At 54.6% G+C, this 16,999-nt stretch overlaps 1 protein-coding gene across 1 annotated transcript in view; it reads left to right on the forward strand.

Annotated features, from left to right (window-relative positions):
• Positions 1 to 4,782: 4,782 nt before the first annotated feature.
• Positions 4,783 to 16,999, forward strand: part of LOC144489724 (iron-responsive element-binding protein 2-like) — a 32,543-nt gene continuing 20,326 nt past the window's right edge. Inside the window, exon 1 of the mRNA XM_078207576.1 lies at positions 4,783 to 4,856. Coding sequence (XP_078063702.1) covers positions 4,829 to 4,856 — 28 coding nt within the window. The 5' untranslated portion in view covers positions 4,783 to 4,828. The remainder of the gene's footprint in view (positions 4,857 to 16,999) is intronic.

Raw genomic sequence — 16,999 nt, forward strand, 5'->3', positions numbered from 1 at the left:
AATCCGGATAAATGCAAAGTGATGCATTTTGGAAGAAATAATGTAGGGAGGAGTTATACAATAAATGGCAGAGTCATCAGGAGTATCGAAACACGGAGGGACCTAGGTGTGCAAGTCCACAAATCCTTGAAGGTGGCAACACAGGTGGAGAAGGTGGTGAAGAAGGCATATGGTATGCTTGCCTTTATAGGACGGGGTATGGAGTATAAAAGCTGGAGTATGATTTTGCAGCTGTATAGAACGCTGGTTTGGCCACATTTGGAATACTGTGTCCAGTTCTGGTCGCCGCACTACCAGAAGGACGTGGAGGCGTTAGAGAGAGTGCAGAGAAGGTTTACCAGGATATTGCCTGGTATGGAGGGTCTTAGCTATGAGGAGAGATTGGGTAAAACTGGGGTTGTTCTCCCTGGAAAGACGGAGAATGAGGGGAGATCTAACAGAGGTGTACAAGATTATGAAGGGGATAGATAGGGTGAACGGTGGGAAGCTTTTTCCCAGATCAGAAGTGACGTTCACGAGGGGTCACGGGCTCAAGGTGAGAGGGGCGAAGTATAACTCAGATATTAGAGGGATGTTTTTTACACAGAGGGTGGTGGGGGCCTGGAATGCGCTGCCAAGTAGGGTGGTGGAGGCAGGCACGCTGACATAGTCACATGAGCAGCCTGGGAATGGAGGGATACAAATGATTGGTCTCGTTGGACCAAGGAGCGGGCACAGGCTTGGAGGGCCGAAGGGCCTGTTTCCTGTGCTGTACTGTTCTTTGTTCTCCCCCCTCCCCCCACCCACCCATCCTCCCTCTCACCCTTCCCCGCCTCTCCCCCACCCCCCCCACCTCCCCTCCACCCCACCCACCTCCCCTCCCCCCAACCACCCCCTGCCCCCCCCACCCACCCCCCTGCCCTCCCCACCCACCCCCCTGCCCCCCCCACCCACCCCCCCTGCCCCCCCCCACCCACCCCCCCTGCCCCCCCCACCCACCCCCCCCTGCCCCCCCCACCCACCCCCCCTGCCCCCCCCCACCCACCCCCCCTGCCCCCCCCCCACCCATCCCCCCCTGCCCCCCCACCCACCCCCCCCTGCCCCCCCTCCCCACCCCCCCTGCCCCCCCTCCCCCCCCCTGCCGCCCCTCCCCCCATCCACCCCCTTTCCCCTCCCTACCCACCCCCTCCGCCCCCACCCCACACCCCTCCCCCACCCACCTCCCCTCCCCCCCACCCCCCCCGACCCACCTCCCCTCCCCCCCACCCCACCTCCCCTCCCCCCCACCCCACCTCCCCTCCCCCCCACCTCCCCTCCCCCCACCCCACCTCCCCTCCCCCCACCTCCCCTCCACCCCACCTCCCCTCCACCCAACCCCACCTCCCCTCCACCCAACCCCCCCCAACCCCCTCCCCTCCACCCAACCCCACCTCCCCTCCACCCAACCCCCCCACCCCCCCTCCCCTCCCCCCTCCCCACCCCCCCAACCCACCCAACCCCCCACCCACCCACACCCCCACCCCCCCCACCCACCCACACCCCCCCCTGCCCCACCTACCCCCATCCACCCCCTTTCCCCTCCCCACCCACCTCCCCTCCCCCCCACCCACCTCCCCTCCCCCCGACCCACCTGCCCTCCCCCCCACCCCCCCACCACCCCTCCCCCCCACCCCACCTCCACCCAACCCCACCTCCCCTCCACCCAACCCCCCCACCCACCCACACCCCCACCCACCTCCCCCCCACCCAACCACTCCCCCTCCCCTCTCCACCCCCCTCCACCACCCCACCCACCCCACCCCCCATCCCCTTCCACCCCCCTCCCAACTCATCCCCCTTCCCCGCCCACCCATCCCCCCTCCCACCCCACCCATTCCCCCCCTCACACCCATCCCCCCTCCAACCCCACCCAACCCCCCCTCCATCCCCACCCAACCCCCACCTCCAACCCCACCCACCCAACCCCTTCCCCCACCCACCCACCCCCCTTCCCCCACCCACCCACCCCCCTTCCCCCACCCACCCACCTTCCCCCACCCACCCACCCCCCTCCCCCCACCCACCCACCCCCCCTCCCCCCACCACCTCCCCCCACCCCCCCCCACCCACCCCCCTCCCCACCCCCCACCCACCCCCCTCCCCCACCCCCCCAACCACCCCCCCACCCACCCACCCCCCTCTCCCACCCCCCCACCTACCACCCCCCACCCCCCCACCACCCCCCACCCCCCTCCCCCCTCCCCCCACCCCCCACCCCACCCGCCCATTTCCCCCACCCATCCCAACCCCCCTCCCCACTCACTCATCCCCCCTCTCCCCCATCCCCCCCTGACCCGCACCCCCCTCCCCCCCGCCCCCCCTCCCCCCCCCCCCGCCCCCCCCCGCCCCCCCTCCCCCCCCCCCGCCCCCCCTCCCCCCCCCCCCCCCCGCCCCCCCCTCCCCCCCCTCCCCCCCCCCCCCCCCGCCCCCCCCCTCCCCCCCCTCCCCCCCCCCCCCCCCCCCCCCGCCACCCCCTCCCCCCCCCCGCCCCCCCGCCCCCCCTCCCCCCCCCCCCCGCCCCCCCCTCCCCCCCCCCCCCCGCCCCCCCCCCCCCCGCCACCCCCCCCTCCCCCCCCCCCCCGCCACCCCCTCCCCCCCCCCCGCCACCCCCTCCCCCCCCCCCCGCCCCGCCCCCCCGCCCCCCCGCCCCCCCCCCCCCCCCCGCCCCCCCGCCCCCCCGCCCCCCCCCCCCCCCCCCCCCCCCCCCCCCCCCCCCCCCCGCCCCCCTCCCCCCCCCCCCCCCCCCCCGCCCCCCCCTCCCCCCCCCCCCCCCACCCCCCCCCTCCCCCCCCCCCCCGCCCCCCCCTCCCCCGCCCCCCCCCCCCCCCCCCCCCCCCCCCCCCCCCCTCCCCCCCCCCCCCCCCCGCCCCCCCCTCCCCCCCCCCCCCCGCCCCCCCCTCCCCCCCCCCCCCCCCCCCCGCCCCCCCCTCCCCCCCCCCCCCCCCCGCCCCCCCCTCCCCCCCCCCCCCCCCCGCCCCCCCCTCCCCCCCCCCCCCCCCCCCGCCCCCCCCTCCCCCCCCCCCCCCCCGCCCCCCCCTCCCCCCCCCCCCCCCCCGCCCCCCCCTCCCCCCCTCCCCCCCCCCCCCCCCCCCCCCCCCCCCCCCCCCCGCCCCCCCCCCCCGCCCCCCCTCCCCCCCCCCCCCCCCCGCCCCCCCCTCCCCCCCCCCCCCCCCCCCCCCCCCCTCCCCCCCCCCCCCCTCCCCCCCCCCCCCCCCCCTCCCCCCCCCCCCCCCCCCCTCCTCCCCCCCCCCCCCCCCCCCCCCCCCCCCCCCCCCCCTCCCCCCCCCCCCCCCCCCCCCCCCCCCGCCCCCCCCCCCCTCCCCGCCCCCCCCCCCCCCCGCCCCCCCCCCCCCCCCGCCCCCCCCCCCCCCGCCCCCCCCCCCCCCCTCCCCCCCCCCGCCCCCCCCCCCCCCCCGCCCCCCCCCCCCCCGCCCCCCCTCCCCCTCTCCCCCCGCCCCCCGCCCCGCTCCCCCCGCACCCCACCCCCCGCCCCCGCCCCCCCTCCCCCCCCCCGCCCCCCCTCCCCCCCCCGCCCCCACCCCCCCCTCCCCCCCCACCCCCCCCCCGCCCCCACACCCCCCCCCGCCCCCACCCCCCCTCCCCCCCCCACCCCCCCCGCCCCCACCCCCCCTCCCCCCCCCGCCCCCACCCCCCCCCCACCCCCCCCCGCCCCCACCCCCCCTCCCCCCCGCCCCCACCCCCCCTCCCCCCCCACCCCCCCCCGCCCCCACCCCCCCTCCCCCCCCGCCCCCACCCCCCCTCCCCCCCCCGCCCCCCCCCCCGCCCCCACACCCCCCCCCGCCCCCACCCCCCCTCCCCCCCCGCCCCCCCCCCGCCCCCACACCCCCCCCCGCCCCCACCCCCCCTCCCCCCCCGCCCCCACACCCCCCCCCGCCCCCACCCCCCCTCCCCCCCGCCCCCACACCCCCCCCCGCCCCCACCCCCCCTCCCCCCCCACCCCCCCCCGCCCCCACCCCCCCTCCCCCCCCGCCCCCACCCCCCCTCCCCCCCCGCCCCCACCCCCCCTCCCCCCCCCGCCCCCACCCCCCCTCCCCCCCCCGCCCCCACCCCCCCTCCCGCCCCCATCCCCCTCCCCTCCCCCCCCCCCCCTCCCCCCCCCCCTCCCCCCCCCCTCCCCCCCTCCTCCCCCCGCCCCCCCCCCCCCCTCCTCCCCCCCGCCCCCCCCCTCCCCCCCACCCATCAATCAATACCCCCCTCCCCCCACCCATCAATCAATACCCCCCTCCCCCCACCCATCAATCAATACCCCCCTCCCATCAATCAATACCCCCCTCCCCCCACCCATCAATCAATACCCCCCTCCCCCCACCCATCAATCAATACCCCCCTCCCCCCACCCATCAATCAATACCCCCCTCCCCCCACCCATCAATCAATACCCCCCTCCCCATCAATCAATACCCCCCTCCCCCCACCCATCAATAAATTCTACCCCCCCACCACCAATATCCCCCCCTCCCAGGGCTCCTACCCGGTTCCTGCGGGTCAGAGGTCACCCTCTCGGCTGTTCCATCGGGAAAGCGGTTGGTTGGGTGTTTCTCCCGGGCGGCGGCGGCCCGGGGTAGTGACATTGACCGGGGGATGGTCAGCAGGCCGGGATTGTTGGGGAATAGCGGGGCTCCGGGTGGCGGCAATTGGCTCGGCCTCTCTCTCCGCGGCTTCCCGGCGGCCGCAGCGGCCGTTGCTAGCCGGGCTCGGAAGCAGCGCGCTGATTGGCTGTGGCGGGGCGGCCAATGGGAGTTGGGCTTGCTGCGGGGCGGCGGCTGTCGTGCCTCACCTGGAGCGAGCGATGGCGGCGGAGAGAGAGGCGGCAGCAGGTAGGAGAGTGAGTGAGGGGAGGGAGAGAAAGAACAGGGTGAGAGTGTGAGGGAGGAGAGAGAGGAGGAAGAAAGAGGGAGGAAAAAAGATAGGGAGTGAGAAGAAGGGATGAGGGAGGAAGAGATCAAAAAAGATAGGGAGAGTGTGAGGAAGGAGAGAGAGAAGACGGGGTGAGGGAGGGTGGCGAGGAGCTGAGGATAGGGAGGGGTTGAGAGAGAGGGAAGGGGAAAGGGCGATTGGAGAGGGTGGGGGAGAAGGGTGTGAGAGAGTGAGGAGGGGGAACAATGTGAGGGAGGGGAACAATGTGAGGGAGGGTTGGGAACAATGTGAGGGAGGGTTGGGGAACAATGTGAGGGAGGGTTGGGAACAATGTGAGGGAGGGTTGGGGAACAATGTGAGGGAGGGTTGGGGAACAATGTGAGGGAGGGTTGGGGAACAATGTGAGGGAGGGTTGGGGAACAATGTGAGGGAGGGAGGGAGGGAGGGTTGGGGAACAATGTGAGGGAGGGAGGGAGGGTTGGGGAACAATGTGAGGGAGGGAGGGAGGGTTGGGGGACAATGTGAGGGAGGGTGGGGGGAGAAGGGTGTGAGGGAGCGTTGGGGGACAATGTGAGGGAGGGTTGGGGGGCAGTGATCCAATATTTAAAAGGACATTGGAACTGAGCAGGGGAGAGACTCAGTAGATTTGCTGCCAGGATCTGTGTTAAAAATGCTCTGAATCTTAACAATTTCCCTGCTGTTACGAGTAAGTGTAGATATGCTACATCACCAGTAGTTGGGTCTCCTTTATGTCTGCTCTGGGTTGATCCGAAATGGCTGTTGCCGTCTGATTTGATCGAAAACAGGCAGCTTTCATTGCTGCTGCAGTGATGTTGCTCTCACTGCGAGGTTACCAGCATATTTCCGTAAAGTCAAGGCATAAAAGAATTCCAGTTCAAGTCACTTGCTGGTTTAAGGGAATAGTTATTAAATTGTTCAGTAAAAGAATTCATTCTTAATCTCAAACTGGGAGCAAGTAATTTCATTCTGTGATGAACCATGTATATTTTCTCTGATGCCTGAACTTTGAGTTGGAATGTCAAATTACTGGCATACTTTTCAGTGTATTAAAGATGCAAGGGACCCTAGTGAGGTTAATAAGAAATTCTGCTTGAGAAAATGCCCTCCATTTTAGCTAGCTGTCCAAGCTGGTTTGATAAATTCTTAAATCTGTGGCTTACTCCTGGCAATTCCAGGTAAAGCTTCTCAGTGTCAAATTAAAACTTGTGTAACCTTTCTTTCCTTAATGTTCACGGACACTGGCCCAAACATCAACCATGCCTTTACTGAGCTGTGTGAATGTGTAGCGTTACAACCAAATGAAATCTCAGTTGTATGAATGCAACTTTACATTATAACATTTTCTCCAGGGAATGATATAAAGCATAGACTTAAAACTCTCTCTGGAGTGCTTAACTTCACAACGTGATTTTCAAAATGCGAAGACAACTGTGTGAAGAAGTGAGGGATTTAGTTCTCCTGCAGGTTCTCCTCCAAGCCCCACACACCATCCTGTCTCGGAGCGTAATTGCCATTCATATACAGTCGTGGGGTCAAAATCCTGGCACTCCCTCCCCAAGTGGCACAGTGGTTAGCATTGCTGCCTCTCAGCGGCAGGGACCCGGATTTGATTCCCGGCTTTGGGTCACTGTCTGTGCGGAGTCTGCACGTTCTCCCCGTGTCTGTGTGGGGTTCCTCCGGGTGCTCCGGTTTCCTCCCATAGACCGAAAGACATGCTGGTTAGGTGCATTGGTCATGCTTAATTCTCCCTCAGTGTACCCAAACAGGCACCAGAGTGTGACGACTAGGGGATTTTCACAGTAACTTCATTGCAGTGTTAATGTAAGCCTACTTGTCACACTAATAATAAGCTTTTTTTAAACTTTTAAACTAAACTAACATCGCCGTGGGTCTGCCCAAGCCACACAGGCTGCAGCAGTTGAAGAAGGTGGCCCTCGAGGGCATCCAGATGTGGGCAATGAAAGCTGACATTGCCAACAAAATCCATATCACACAAATGATTTTTTTAAAAAAAGCTAGTTTATTTATTTGTCACGAGTAAAGCTTACATTAACACTAATGAAGTTACTTTGAAATTCCCCTAGCCGTCACATGCCGGCGCCTGTTTGGGTCAATGCACCTAACCAACTAAAAATAAAAATACAATTTTGGTTGATTGTATTTGGCACACCACACAGATGCTGTGATCATCACTTCTAAGGGTAATTGGAGGGTGAGGTATCAGCTCTCAATTTGTTTTTTTTTACTAGTTTCGACTGCAGCCACATTTACTCTTCCTGCAAATTCAATAGATTTACATTTCCCACTGCAGTATCTTTTCTGTCTCGTATAATATTGCACTAGATGCGGAAAAGTCCAACTTTCTATGGCTGTCCCTCATAACTTGGACATTCATGCATCTCTCCGCACTGCTCCAAACCTTGAACTTCTCCTTTGTCTTACCGATCAGAAAATGAAACGGTTCTCAGAAGTATAGTTGATCAAAGCTCTTACTAATTCCTCCGACTTATGGAAATTGAACACTAATGATAGTGTTTACATTTAATAACATGGAGCAATAGAAGCAAGCCATTTCAGGCAAGCTGCTTTGCATTTGCTGCGGATTGAAATAAGAATGTATTCCAGGAATATGATGCTTGAAGGATCTATTGTAAATGGTGGACGTTAAACTTTGCACATTGCAGTGGAAATTAATGGTCCAGTAGGGCAGATAAGAAGGGTGTAAGTCGTATTTAAGAGACTCAAAGTAGGAAGAAGGAAACCGGGCAAACACAAAATGAAATAAATATTGTCAGAAGGAATTGAAAGCAAAATTGTCGAGGGCATTTTAGATAAGATGCATTATTTTTCATCCTATTTGCCATTAGTAGTTACTGAGGATACAGAGCACAGAAACAGATCATACAGTCCACCGAGTCTATGCTGGTGTTTATATCTTTGTGAGTCTTCTCCCATTTTATCCATCTTATCTCCGCCTTTCAGCAAACCTTTTTATTCCCATGCCAAGTAAATGAGAGAGAATGTATAACACAGGAACAGCCAGTTAGCCCAATAGGGACTTTAAAAGAGCGACAAGTTAGTGATTACAGAGAGGGAAATATAATGGTCATTTTAAAATCACAAAGATACCAGTTTGAGTTGGGAATTCAACTGCGTTTTGTCTTCGTGCTCCGAGGTCTCAGACTGTGCTGTCGAACAGTGCACTTAAGTAGCTGTGTGCTGAAGAGTTTTTCTTCTCGAGTGTGGATCACTTGTGGATTTAGGGCCTAGCTTTCGGAGTCTAGCAATTCTTGGGAAATAAATTACCGCAATGTGAGAGTCATTAGCAACCCCTACATTTATGGCCAGTCCCTGGTTCTTCTCGAGAAAGTGGTGCCGTCCCTGTGGTGTAAGTGTACCCGCGGTGCAATTTGGCAGGGAGTTTCAGGGTTATGACACAGTAATGATGACACGATGTTTCAGGTTGGTGTGGTGTGTGGCTTGGAGGGAAGTAGCGGTGTCCTCATGTGCCCATTGCCCTCACATTTATAGATGGTGGAGGTTGCAGGTTTCGGATGTTTACAAGTTTATTTATTAATGTCACAAGTAGGCTTACATTAACACTGCATTGAAGTTACTGTGAAAATCTCCTAGTGCTAGTGAAGAAGCCTTGCTGAGTTGCTGCAGTGCATCTTGTGATCTTTTGACCAGCTTCATCCTGGATGGTGTCGAGCTTCATGCGTGCTGCTGCAGCTGCAGGCATGGGAATCAGTCGGCAAGTGAAGCTTATTTCACTTAACCTGGACCCTGGAATGTGTGTGAGGATAAAGCTTGGTTTTGTACGTCACCTCTTGCTAACACCATCCACTGATGTTTGAGTGATCTTCTGAGGACTGCTTTGGCCTTCTCTCTCCATGTGAGCCACTGCCTACAGGGGATGGGCACAGAAAATATTGGCCAGACGTGAGTGTAAAAAGTGGGTATTTAAATGTAAGGATAGTGTCAGATATAAATGATACTGACCTCGCAAAAAGCTAAAACGTTTTGCTGTATTAGTACGTGCACGGCCAAGGAGAAAACTGCCATATGTCAAAAACACCACGACTGATCATTGCAGATGGTTCCAAACCAGAAAATGCCAGGAACACTTGATCGGTCGGGCAGCAACTGTGGAGGAGAACAAAGAAGAAAATTACAGCATAGGAACAGGCCCTTCGGCCCTCCAAGCCTGCACCGACCACGCTGCCCGACTGAACTAAAACCTCAAAAAAGCAGTTAGCATTTCTGAAATGGTTAGCTCTGTTCCTCCTCCACTGGCGCTGCCTGACCTGCCGAGTGTTTCTCGCATTTGATTTGATTTTTATTCATCTCCAGCATTTTGCTATTGGTTCCAAACCAGCAAAAAAAAAACCAAGTTAATTGTTTTCCATGTTGGCGATTCTATTAACTTTGCCTTTCGGAAAGCATTTGTTGGGGTGGGTTTGTGAGGGATTTCTGGCTGAGTTGGAAGTCCTTGAATTAAAATAGAGCAGGTTCAATGACCTGGTTTCAATGACTCGACAAGGAAAACAACAAAGGGAATGGCCCCCAGTAATCATTCTGATTGGATTGCTGTGACCGTGAGCACTGAACTGGTCCAGAGTTCAGTCCCGGGATCTCTCCTGTTTTGATTCTACTTTTGAAATAGCTTTGTGAAGCAGTGGAATGCAGTATTGGGAAGCAATTGTGCGGGGAAGTAAGCAGTTCAGAACAAAGGAATAACATTTGACCTACCAGCGAGTGGTTTGATGAATTGTGGATGGTGTTTAATATTGAGAAATGCAACTGTATGTAATACAACCACAAAGTAACGGGTATCATTAAATGACGAAGCCAATATGAGTATTGGAAGTGTGACGGTGCATGGCAAACAGAATTGAAATGGACTGTATAGTCCTAGGCTATGTGCATCAAGCTAAGAGCATGCCAAGTCCTGTTAATTAGCCATCATCCCTACTTAAAAGGATTCAGAGGAGAATTAAGATGTTTTCAGTTTTACCTCACGGATCAATGAGATTTAATTACATTAGAAAAATGGTAAAAGGGGAGCTGTGCAAAAAGCATGCGGGGTAAGGAAGGCCATATCTGAATCATACTGATTACAGCCCATTGCGTTGTACTAGCTGTCTACACGAGCTACTCAGCTAGTTCCTTCCTTGCCGTTCCCCTGTCTCCCTGCAAATATTTTCTCTTCAGATAATTATCCAATTCTCTTTTGAAAGGCATGACGGAATCTGCCTCCACCGCATTCTCAGGCACTGAATTCCACATCTAAACCACTTGGTGCATCATAAGAATTTTTCTCATCTCACCATTGCTTTTTGTGCCAATCGCCTTAAATCAGTTTTCTCTGATTCTTGTTGCTGCCGCTAGTGGGAACAGTTTCTTCCAGATCTGTCCAGATCCTTCATTGATTTGAACACCTCCATCAAATCTCCAAGGAGAACAGTGCCTGCTTTTTAAAGATTTATTTATGGAATGTGGGTGGCTGGGTCAGCAATTATTGCCCATTCCCAAATTGCCCCCGAGAAGGTGGTGAGCTGCCTTCTTGAATCGCTGCCGTCCCTGTGGTGTAGGTACACCCACCGTGCTGTTAGGGAGGGAATTCCAGGATTTTGATGCAGTGACAGTGTAGGAATGATATATTTCCAAGTCAGGATGGTGAGTGGCATCCCCATGTCTCTGCTGCTCGCTTCCTTGTAGATGGTATTGGAGGAGCTGCATTCACCCAAACCTCTTCTGAAGATGTCCCTGGAACCATTCTTGCAAACCTTTTCACCCTCAAATGCCTTCTGCTGGTTGAGGGAAGATTCTGCCTGAAGATAGTGTGTGTTGGGATGTTTGCACTGGTGGCATTGTAATTGAACGTGGTGGTGGTTGCCCCCCCCCCCATCTGATCCCAGATCCACTGTCAAATAGTCTCCTAACATTGACAGATTCGGGGACTTCCAAATGTAAGTGGAATGAATTGTGTCAATAGGAAAGTTAGGGATAGTGTAAAGTATTGAAAAGACTTATCAGGAAGAGGAATTTTTTCTTTATTCCTTCAAGGGATGTGGGGCTTCACTGGCTCGGCCAGCATTTATCGTTCATCCCTAGTTACCCTTGAGTAAATGGTGGCGAGCTGCCTTCTTGAACTACTGCGGTCGCTGTGGTGTAGGTACACCCACAGTGCCGTTTGGAAGGAATTCCAAGATTTTGACCCAGTGACAATGAACAAAGGGTGATACATTTCGAAGTCAGGATGGTGTGTGGCTTGGAGGAGAGCTTCCAGGTGGTGGTTTTTCCATGTATCTGCTGCTCTTGTCCTAGGTGGGGGTGGTCGTTGATTTGGAAGATGCCCTCTAAGGAGCTTTGGAGAAATTTGAAATGGAACATGAGGTTTTTTTAAAAACCCGGGTATTTTGGGTCCATATTTCTTTGCGTATTCTTTGCTATTAGTAGAATTACTTGGCTTCACAGCACAGAAGTGGCAGGTTCACATGTACATCTGTTTGATAAATTCCATTTTATGATCGCCAGCATGATGAATGATTTTGTTGAAGTTCTTAACAATACAATTGGAATTAAATTTAGCCCAGCTGAGAAGGATGTGGATTTGTGAAGAGGACTGGTTTTTGTGTGAGGGACACTGTTAGCAGCGGAGTTGTGTGTGTGCTGATTGCTCTATCTGTGCTCCTGTTTGCCGGCAGTGTGATTTGCACAAATTAATCATCGGAGCATGCTGTTTCTCCGTGAGCCGCTGGTGAAATTACTTATCCGTCATGGTTTCTGATTTTGGAAGCACCACTGATTCATTTGTCCCACACTCCTGTTAACCTGCGGCGCTCCGAAATGTCGTTGGTTCGGACGTTTCCAGCCAGTCTTTGCGCCAACCTCCCCAGCCAGCAGAAAGAAGAATCCAATGGGGGATTAAAAGTTATTTTGCCGTGAAGAAAACATTTGGAAAATTACGCAGACCGGAACTACCTTCGAGTGTTAGCTGTGCTCAGTGGGAATGTGCTCACCTCAGCTGGGCGGATGGCAGATTCAAACCTCACTGCAGCAACTTGGGATTACAATCTTTGATCGTCGCTTCAGTGTGGCTCCGAAATAGTGTTCAGCTGCATGGGGACTAAAACAGATTACCTGTTAAATTGTGTCCAGTGGGACCTTGCTGTGCTTAAATTGTCTACTGCCTACCCTCCAGAAAACAATGACAATCCTGGCTCGGAAACGATTTTGAGGATGTGAAAGGCTCTATCTAAATGCACACCTTTTCCGTGAAGTATAAAAACAGAGAGAGAGAACTGGAAGGGAAGGGTGAAAGGAAAATTGATGTTTTGAGAGTTTCACTCCTTTGGGTTACAATTTGGCCTCTCGTGAGATGTCAGGAACTTTGTTGCTGAGTTTCTAAAAGTGCTGAGAACTTTCAAAACTGACCAGCTTGCAGAAGAGATGTATTTTAATTGTGTAACTGTTAAAAATATTCAAAGTTGTGAAGAATTGAAGTAGGTTGAGTTAAACTATGTGGCATTTCTTGAACTTATCAGAAATGCAACAGCTTAAAACCAATATTTGGAATTCTAAATTATTGGGATTTAGAATAGAATCATAGAATCGCTACAGTGCAGAAGAGGCTATTCAGCCCATCGAACCTGCACTGAATCTGACAGAGTACTGTACCCAGGCCCTTTCCCCTGCCCTATCTCTGTAACCCCACACATTTAGCATGGCTAATCCACCTTTGGACTGTGGTAGGAATGTTACCCGCAGATCCGACCAAAGAACACGCCCGTCAACTCAACAGACTGATCAAGACCTTTGATCCGGACCTTCAGCGCACCCTCCATGCTCTCATCCCATGTACTCCCCGCGTTGGAGATCTCTACTGCCTCCCGAAGATACACAAGGCAAACACACCCGGCCGTCCCGTCGTATCGGGCAATGGGACCTGTGCGAGAACCTCTCCGACTACGTCGAGGGCATCCTGAAACCCATTGTACAAAGAACCCCCAGCTTTTGTCGCGACACTACGGACTTCCTACAGAAACTCAGCACACATGGAGCAGTTGAACCAGGAGCACTCCTCGTCACAATGGATGTCTTGGCACTCTACACCAGCATCCCCCACGATGATGGCATTGCTGCAACTGCCTCAGTACTCAACGCTGACAACTGCCAGTTTCCAGATGCAATTTTACAACTCATCCACTTCATCCTGGACCACAATGTCTTCACCTTCAACAACCAGTTCTTCATCCAGACGCATGGAACAGCCATGGGGACCAAATTTGCACCTCAATATGCCAACATCTTCGTGCTCAGGTTCGAACAAGACCTCTTCACCGCACAGGACCTTCAACCGACGCTATACACTAGATACATCGATGACATTTTCTTCCTTTGGACTCATGGTGAACAATCACTGAAACAACTATATAATATCAACAAGTTCCATCACACCATCAGACTCACCATGGACTACTCTCCGGAATCGGTTGCATTCTTGGACACACGCATCTCCATTAAGGACAGTCACCTCAGCACCTCACTGTACCGCAAGCCCATGGCTAACCTCACAATACTCCAGTTCTCCAGCTTCCACCCTAAACACGTTAAAGAAGCCACCCCTACGGACAAGCCCTCCGTATACACAGGATCTGCTCAGATTAGGAGGATTGCAACAGACACCTCCAGACGCTGAAAGATGCCCTCATAAGAACAGGATATGGCGCTTGACTTATCGATCGACAGTTCCGACGCGCCACAGCGAAAAACCGCACCGACCACCTCGGAAGACAAACACGGGACATGGTGGACAGAGTACCCTTCGTCGTCCAGTACTTCCCCGGAGCGGAGAAACTGTGACATCTACGGAGCCTTCAACATGTCATTGATGAAGATGAACATCTCGCCAAGGCCATCCCCACACCCCCACTTCTTGCCTTCAAACAACCGCACAACCTCAAACAGACCATTGTCCGCAGCAAACTACCCAGCCTTCAGGAGAACGGTGACCACGGCACCACACAACCCTGCCACAGCAACCTCTGCAAGACGTGTCGGATCATCGACACTGATGCTATCATCTCGCGTGAGAACACCATCCATCAGGTACACGGTACATCCTCTTGCAACTTGGCCAATGTTGTCGATCTGATACGCTGCAGGAAAGGATGTCCCGAGGCATGGTACATTGGGGAGACCATGCAGACGCTACGACAACAGATGAATGAACACAGCTCGACAATCACCAGGCAAAACTGTTCTCTTCCTGTGGGGGAGCACTTAAGCGGCCACGGGCATTTGGCCTCTGATCTTCGGGTAAGCGTTCTCCAAGACGGCCTTCAGGACACACGACAACGCAGAATCGCTGAGCAGAGACTGATAGCCAAGTTCCGCACACATGAGGACGGCCTCAACCGGGATCTTGGATTCATGTCACACTATCTGTAACCCCCACGACTTGCCTGGGCTTGCAAAATCTCACTAACTGTCCTGTCTGGAGACAATACACATCTCTTTAACGCTCTCTCCACTCACGTTGTCTGTACCATTAAGACTTGATTGCCTGTAAAGACTCGCATTCCAACGATTATTTTGTAAATTGAGTTTGAGTCTTTATATGCCCTGTTTGTGAACAGAACTCCCACTCACTTGACGAAGGGGCAGCGCTCCGAAAGTTAGTGGCCTTTGCTACCAAATAAACCTGTTGGTCTTTAACCTGGTGTTGTGAGACTTCTTACTGTGGGAGGAAACCAGAGCACCCGGAGAAAACCCATGCAGACACGGGGAGAACGTACAAACTGTACACAGTCACTAAGGCTGGAATTAAACCCGGGTCCCTGCAGCTGTGAGGCAGCAGTGCTAACCACGATGCCACCAAGGCATCCTTTCTACCCAACTGTTCTTATTAACATATATCGGGACTCTTAGTTACTCTGAGCTTTATCTTGTACAACAGTTACACTGTGTGAAGTTTTGCAAGTGCAGATTATGAGGGTGTGCCATCAGACTGATGTGGAGAATGGGTTCAACCACATCATGGTGGAAGAAATACAAACACGTTTACAGGAAGCATTGTCACCAGAAACCTTAAAAACATAGAATTCACGTGAGCTGGCCATTTCACTGAAGCATTCTCCCATAACTGAATTATGAAGCATTTGAGGAACTAGCATTTCTGTTTTGGTTGCAATTTATTCACGAGTGAAAACAAAAATGTTTTTCCCTTTATTATTTTCAATTTCATTCAACTAGCCATTGACTCTGCTCAGAACTGATATCCTTCAGGTATACGCACAAACTTTCAATTCAACTACTGTGCTTTCAAATGTTTCGAGAAATGTCTCCCATTTCTTTCAGCTGCTGAGAAGGTGATATCTGAAGTAGATTGTAAAACCTTCCCTTATATCACTAGGGCGGCTCCACATGTAAAATAAAACAAGTATTTTGTAAACTTGCCAGTGGAGGATTGGGCAAAGGTTCAGGGATTTTATAGAATCCCTACAGTGCAGAAAGAGGCCACTCGGCCCATTGAGTCCACACCGACAACAATCCCACCTAGGCCCTATCCCCCCATATTTACCTCACTAATCCCTCTGACCTACGCATTTCAGGACACCAAGGGGGAATTAGCATGGCCAATGCACCTAACCTGCACATCTTTGGAGTGTGGGGGGAAACCGGAGCACCCGGAGGAAACCCACGCAGACACTGGGAGAACGTGCAAACTCCACACAGACAGTGACCCAAGCTGGGAATCAAACCCGGGTCCCTGGCACTGTGAGGCAGCAGTGCTAACCATTGTGCCACCGTGCCGCCCTCTTCAAGAGTTTCTTCCACAATGCCCGAGTATATATATCATCTTTGTTAATTTTAATCAGAATTTCGTAATTTTTAAACATTTACAAAAAAATTAATTTGAAAGTATGAGCAGTAAAGTCCAAATGTTATCAACAATAACCGGACATTCTCTCTTCCACCTTCATCAGGATAAAAATACAAAAGTCTGAGATCATGTACCAACAGGAACAGCTTCTTCCCTGCTGCCTTCAGACTTTTGAATGGACCTACCTTTTATTAAGCTGATCTTTCTCTACACCCTAGCTATGACTGTAACACTACACTCTGCATCCTCTCCTTTCCTTCTCCCCTGTGTACTCTATAAACAGTATGTTTTGTCAGTACAACGCACAAGAAACAATCCTTTTCACTGTATCCCAATACAATGCAGGGATCGGTGTTGGGTCCATTGTTGTTTGTCATCTATATCAATGATCTGGATGATAATGTGGTAAATTGGATCAGCAAATTTGCTGATGATACAAAGATTGGAGGTGTGGTGGACAGTGAGGAAGGTTTTCAAAGCTTGCAGAGGGATTTGGACCCAGCTAGAAAAATGGGCTGAAAAATGGCAAATGGAATTTAACGCAGACAAGTGTGAGATATTGCACTTTGGAAGGACAAACCAAAGTAGAACGTACAGGGTAAATGGTAGGACTCTGAAGAGTGCAGTTGAACAGAGGGATCTGGGAATACAGGTACAGAATTCTCTAAAAGTGACGTCACAGGTGGATAGGGTCGTAAAGAGTGCCTTTGGTACATTGGCCTTTATAAATCGGAGTATCGAGTATAAAAGTTGGAGTGTTATGGTAAGGTTATATAAGGCATTGGTGAGGCCAAATTTAGAGTATTGTGTACAGTTTTGGTCACCTAGTTACAGGAAGGATGTAAATAAGGTTGAATGAGTGCAGAGAAGGTTCACAAGGATGTTGCCAGGACTTGAGAAGCTGAGTTACAGAGAGAGATTGAATAGGTTGGGACTTTATTCCCTGGAGCGTAGAAGAATGAGGGGAGATTTGATAGAGGTGTATAAGATTTAGATGGGTATAGATAGAGCGAATGCAAGCAGGCTTTTTCCACTGAGGCTCGGGGAGAAAAAAACCAGAGGGCATGGGTTAAGGGTGAAAGGAGAAAAGTTTAAAGGGAATATTAGGGGGGGCTTCTTCACGCAGAGAGTGGTGGGAGTGTGGAATGAGCTGCCGGATAAAGTGGTAAATGCGGGGTCACTTTTAACATT

Source organism: Mustelus asterias, unplaced genomic scaffold (genome assembly GCF_964213995.1).
Source record: "Mustelus asterias unplaced genomic scaffold, sMusAst1.hap1.1 HAP1_SCAFFOLD_2475, whole genome shotgun sequence".
Lineage (NCBI taxonomy): Eukaryota > Metazoa > Chordata > Chondrichthyes > Carcharhiniformes > Triakidae > Mustelus > Mustelus asterias.